Source organism: Cannabis sativa, chromosome 7 (genome assembly GCF_029168945.1).
Source record: "Cannabis sativa cultivar Pink pepper isolate KNU-18-1 chromosome 7, ASM2916894v1, whole genome shotgun sequence".
Lineage (NCBI taxonomy): Eukaryota > Viridiplantae > Streptophyta > Magnoliopsida > Rosales > Cannabaceae > Cannabis > Cannabis sativa.
In genome coordinates, this window is record NC_083607.1 from 8,443,549 (window position 1) to 8,449,702 (window position 6,154).

At 35.4% G+C, this 6,154-nt stretch overlaps 1 protein-coding gene across 1 annotated transcript; it reads right to left on the reverse strand.

Annotated features, from left to right (window-relative positions):
- Positions 1-5,222: 5,222 nt before the first annotated feature.
- Positions 5,223-6,154, reverse strand: LOC115698154 (copper transporter 1-like). The gene has a single exon (XM_030625335.2). The coding sequence runs from the start codon at positions 5,942-5,944 to the stop codon at positions 5,474-5,476; it is 471 nt and encodes a 156-aa protein (XP_030481195.1). The 5' UTR covers positions 5,945-6,154; the 3' UTR covers positions 5,223-5,473.

Here is a 6,154-nt window from a genome sequence, read left to right on the forward strand (position 1 = left end):
AGCTTAGAAAATAATCTGTATGAAGTATATCTTACAAAGAATACGGCTAAGGAACTGTGGGAGTCTTTAGATCAAAAATATAAAACTGAGGATGCTGGCACAAAGAAATTTGTTGTTGATCGTTTCCTTGATTTTAAAATGGTAGATTCCAAAACTGTGATTAGTCAAGTTCAGGAATTTCAAGTGATCTTACATGAGATACATTCTGAGGGAATGATTCTTAGTGAGACCTTCCAAGTGGCTGTGATGATTGAGAAGCTACCCCCTCCGTGGAAGGAGTACAAAAGCTATCTTAAACACAAGCGAAAACAGATGACTATTGAAGAGTTGATTATTCGACTTCGTATCAAAGAAGGTAACAAGAACTCTGAGAACAAAAGTTATAGTCAGGAGGTGGCTAAAGCCAATCTGATGGAGCAAGGTCAAAACTCCAAAGGGAAGAAAAACTTTAAACCCAATAATAAAGGGGTAAAGTTGGGACCAAAAGGTGGTATCACCAAGAAGCAGTCCAAATTCCTTGGTAAGTGCTTTAACTGTAATAAGTTGGGTCACAAGTCTGTAGACTGTAGACTGCCAAAAAAGCATAACAATCGTGAAGCCAATATGGTAAAAGACATGTCTAAAGATGATGATATACATCTATCGGCAATGGTCTCAGAAGTAAACCTAGTGAAGTCTAATCCAAGAGAATGGTTGATTGACACTGGTTCTACTCGCCATATATGCTCAGACAAGAGTATGTTCAAATCTCTTGAACAAGTGAATAATGGAGAGAAACTCTTTATGGGAAACTCTGCCACGTCTGAGATAATGGGTCAAGGTAAAGTGATCCTGAAAATGACTTCTGGAAAGGAACTGACTCTCAACAACGTGCTGTATGTACCAGAAATCCGTAAGAATCTTGTATCTGGTTCACTTTTGAGTAAGCATGGATTTTGTATGGTAATAGAGTCAGATAAGGTAGTGTTGTCTAAAAGTGGAATGTATGTAGGAAGGGGTTATGTAACTGATGGGTTGTTTAAACTCAATGTAATGGTTGTTAAACCAGTTATCAATAAAGTTAATAACGCTTCTACTTATTTGCTTGAGTCTTCCAATATTTGGCATGGTAGACTAGGACATGTTAATTATAACACTCTACGGAGATTAATTAACTTAAATCATATACCTAATTTCCACATTGATTTAAATCATAAATGTGAAACCTGTGTTGAGGCAAAACTAACAAGGTCTTCCTTCAAAAATGTTGAAAGGAATAATGAACCCCTTGATTTAATACATAGTGATATATGTGATTTAAAATTTGTTCAAACAAGGGGAGGCAATAAGTATTTTATTACTTTTGTCGATGATAGCACGAAATACTGCTATGTATATTTGCTGAAAAGCAAAGACGAGGCTATAGAGAAATTTATACTCTATAAAAGTGAAGTTGAGAATCAACTCAATAAAAAGATTAAGGTGTTAAGAAGTGACCGAGGTGGTGAGTATGAATCACCGTTTGGTGAAGTTTGTGCTAAACATGGAATAATTCATGAAACCACAGCACCTTATTCGCCTCAGCAAAATGGAGTTGCTGAACGGAAAAATCGCACATTAAAAGAAATGATGAATGCGATGTTAATTAGTTCTGGATTGCCTCAGAACATGTGGGGAGAAGCTGTCCTGTCAGCTAATCACCTTTTAAATAAGGTACCCAAAAAGAAAGAGGATAAGACCCCTCGTGAGTTATGGAAAGGAACTAAGCCTTCTTTCAAATACTTAAGAGTGTGGGGGTGTCTTGCCAAAGTGGCTGTACCTTTACCTAAAATGGTAAAGATTGGTCCAAAAACTGTTGATTGCATTTTCATTGGTTATGCACTTAATAGTACTGCTTATCGGTTTCTTGTGCATGAGTCACAAATCTCTGATATACACAAAAACACGATAATGGAATCTAGGAATGCATCTTTCTTTGAAGATGTATTTCCATGTAGATCTAAAGAGGAATCAAGTTCATTAAAACGAACACATAAGGCTATTACTGAAAATAGTCAGGATCAAAACCATGAATCTGAGGATGAACCTAGACGTAGCAAAAGAATTAGAACAGAAAAATCTTTTGGTCCAGATTTTCTGACCTATTTGCTAGAAGGTGAACCTCAAAGTTATGAAGAAGCTATAAACTTTTATGAAGGTTATCTATGGAAAGAAGCCATAGATAATAATGAAATTGAATCTATACTGTAAAATCACACTGTGGGTAGTAAATCTTCTTCCAGGATGTAAGACGTTAGAAACTAAGTGGTTTTTCAAGAAGAAAATGAAAGCATATGGATCAATTGAAAAGTATAAGGCACGACTTGTAATTAAAGGTTATAAGCAACGAGAAGGCCTTGATTACTTTGATACATATTCTCCTGTGACGAGAATAAATTCCATTAGAATGATACTTGCTATTGCAGCTATACGCAATCTCAAAGTACATCAAATGGATGTGAAAACAGCTTTTCTAAATGGGGATTTAAATGAGGAAATTTATATAGAACAACCCGAGGGTTTTTCCAACCCAGAACATGGAAAAGTTTGTAAATTGGTGAAATCTTTATATGGATTAAAGCAAGCACCAAAACAATGGCATGAGAAATTTGACCATACTATGATGGCAAATGGATTCAAAATCAACGAATGTGACAAATGTGTTTATGTCAAAGAAATAGATAATGACTATGTCATTTTATGTCTTTATGTTGATGACATGCTCATTATAGGAAGCAATGATAAGATGATCAAATCTGTTAAAAATTTGCTGAAATCCAAATTTGACATGAAAGATATGGGCCTAGCAGATGTTATTTTGGGAATTCAAATCTCTAGAACATCTGATGGACTCATTCTAAGTCAGTCACATTATGTGGACAAAATTCTTGAGAAATTCAACAAGGAAGATACTGGTGTTTCCAGAACTCCTATTGATTTAACTCTACATTTGTTTAAAAACAAAGGTGAGAGTGTCTCTCAGGTAGATTACTCAAGAATTATTGGAAGTCTAATGTACTTAATGAGTTGTACAAGACCTGACATAGCCTACACAGTTAGTAAACTGAGTAGATACACGAGTAATCCAGGTCCTGACCATTGGAAAGGAATAACAAGAGTATTGAGGTACTTACGTTTTACTCGAAGCTATGGGCTGCATTATACAAAATATCCAGCAGTACTTGAAGGATATTGTGATGCTAACTGGATATCTAATATAAAAGACTCTAAGTCTACGAGTGGATATGTGTTCACACTCGGTGGTGCAGCGGTGTCATGGAAATCTTCTAAACAAACGGTCATAGCCAGATCCACGATGGAATCTGAGTTTATAGCGTTAGATAAATGTGGCGAAGAAGCAGAATGGCTTCGTCAATTTTTAGAAGATATTCCAAAATGGCCAAAACCTGTGCCTCCAATTAGTATACATTGTGATAGTCAATCTGCAATTGGTAGAGCACAGAGTAATTTATATAATGGCAAGTCTAGACATATTCGTCGTAGACATAATACCATTAGACGACTACTCTCAACTGGAATTATCTCTGTTGACTATGTAAAGTCAAAAGATAATATTGCGGATCCACTAACCAAAGGGTTAAATAGAGAGTTAGTTGAAAAATCATCAAGGGGAATGGGGCTAAAGCCTATGAATGAATAAGTCAATACAGTTGATACCCAACCTAGTTGACTGGAGATCCCAAGATCTAGGTTCAAAGGGACAACTAAAACTGTAAAGACTATGATGGATCACTGTGGGGGTTATCCTCAAGTCCATTCCTATGATGCAACAGTGATACTCGTAAGGAAAGGTTAAGCTATGCTTTTAATGATTCTTATGCGTCGAAACGTCGAGCAGAGTAATACGAGTTACTCTTAAATAAGTAATTACCTATGTGAGAGAGGAGATGGGTCGCTTCTATAGGAATTGATTAAGGCTTAATTTCTAGAATATCTCTTACAGAACCAGGGAAATGTTCAGGGCCAAAACGAACATATTAGTGAGAACTAAAGTATGCCAGGAGAGATTCCTGTGTGTGGTATATCATCGTTTACATGAACGGCAGAACAGTTCAAGGACATCGCGCCTACTGACCAGCTAGTAAAGTAAATGTACTCACACAAGGGAAGGTTCAAAGGGTAAAACCTACCTATCCTATGCAGGTTTCAAACGTTGAACTCTATTATAAGGTCTAACCATTTGTTGGTTATTCTCGAGTCATTTTTCATTCATGTGGGGGATTGTTGAAAAAGTTGACTTAGTCAACTATTTTTTAATGAATGAAAGAATTAATGGAAATGTATCCCACATCTTTTTGAAGTAAAATTGTTGGCAATTCCAAGGCTATATATATGAGCCTTTTTGCTTTGTTTTAAATTACATCAAATCTTGTTTTAATAAACAAGTTATAACATAAACAATTAAATCTTCCTTTGAAGATAATTGTTATTGCTATAAAATTTTCTTAAATACTCTTTAGAGTAATTAGGTTATAGAGTTCGGGCATATTTAGTTCGCCAAAAGTAAAAGGTGGTGCGCCTTGTTACTTTATTCTGTTGTATCCTGGGAGACAGACGCTGTTGTATCCCTATAAATTATATAGTGTTTATTTAAACATATTAATAGAAGTATATTATTTGTATTTTATCAAGTTTATATCAAAATATTATATTAGTCCCGGTAAATTGTGCAACATAATTTTCATTCTTTTAAAAAAAATTATTGTGACTTGTCCCATAGAACCTTATATGTAAGTACTTCATACTTAAATATCTCACTTTTTAAAAAATTAAGCCAATGCAAAAATAATATCAATTTCTCTATCCCAATAAATAAACCATCAGGTTTGAAACTACTTAGGCTTATTTTGTGCTGTTTAGATTTGTTTTCGGCATTTTAATTTTAGTTGGCTAACGAAATTTAATGTGTATCCTTACACAAAATTTAGGTGGCTTCATTCATATCATTAAATTCAAAGGCTGTTTACTGATTTCAAAAAAAAAAAAAAGCGGTTTTATTTTAATTTATTACTAAAATTTGTAAGTTTGTAGTACATTTCTATAAGTGGGACAAATTTTAGGTGGTTTTTTTTTTCTCATTTTAGTTAAGAGTTTTATATTATAACTCTTTGCTTGACTAACAATTCATTCATTAATAATAATAGTGTTTTCACATAAAAAAAAAAAACAATTCATTCTTCCAATTTATAATACTTGTCTGTATTTGCAGTCTTATATTCGATAAAAATCATTCTATTCACAAGAAGAAGAAAGAAAGAAAAAAAAGTGCCTAAACTAAAAATTATTTCTTCAAATTAAAATTGAAAGTAATGGCTATGATAATAAAACGGACTCATTAATTCCCTCCAAAAAAAAAAAAATCTGGTCATAGCTCAACAACATGCAACAAATTAAAATAACCAATTGTAAATTTGAAACTAAACTCTTCCAACTTTCATATCGCATGACCGTACGGTCTTTCCGAACCCGAACCCGAATGGGCTGTCCTCAACAAAGCCCGAGTCCGAAAAACGAAGAACCCGATGGTATGTCCACAAATTGCGGCGATAAAAATGCCGCCGTTAAAAGACATAACGGCGAGCATAACCAAATAAGACATCCCTGAACGCACCGTATGGAGCAGAGTCCGAAGCACTGACGCCGTTAGATCGGCGGAGCTACCAGGTACGACGAAATCAGATTGAGCGAGCCACTCAACGACGAGGGCCATAGTAAATACGAAGACCAACGATAACCCGTACATGGCCGAGTTGGATCCGGGCCAACCCCGAAAGAGTATCTCGGTGACGTGGCCCCAGAAGAATGTCATGTGCATAGGGATTCTTCTCCCGAAATGGGTGTTTCCTGTGTCGTTCATGGCCGTCGCCGGTGGCGAGGACCACATTGTATCCCCGGATTCTGACATGGGTAATCGATGGTGGTGTTTTTGGTGATATTGATGAAAGTGGGTTTGTATAAGTAGGCATACCTATATAGAGAGAAGAAGTATGTATGGGTTCACGCTCTTTGTTTGACAAGTGTAGATTTTACTTTCTTTCGGGTTTTTTTACAAGCAACACTTGTGTTCCATAACTTAATTAGTAAATTTTTTAGTAAGAATATAAATAGGTGTGAA

Excerpts from the sequence above, each read along its gene's own strand:
- LOC115698154 (XM_030625335.2), bottom strand. The coding sequence starts at position 5,944 with ATGTCAGAATCCGGGGATACAATGTGGTCCTCGCCACCGGCGACGGCC.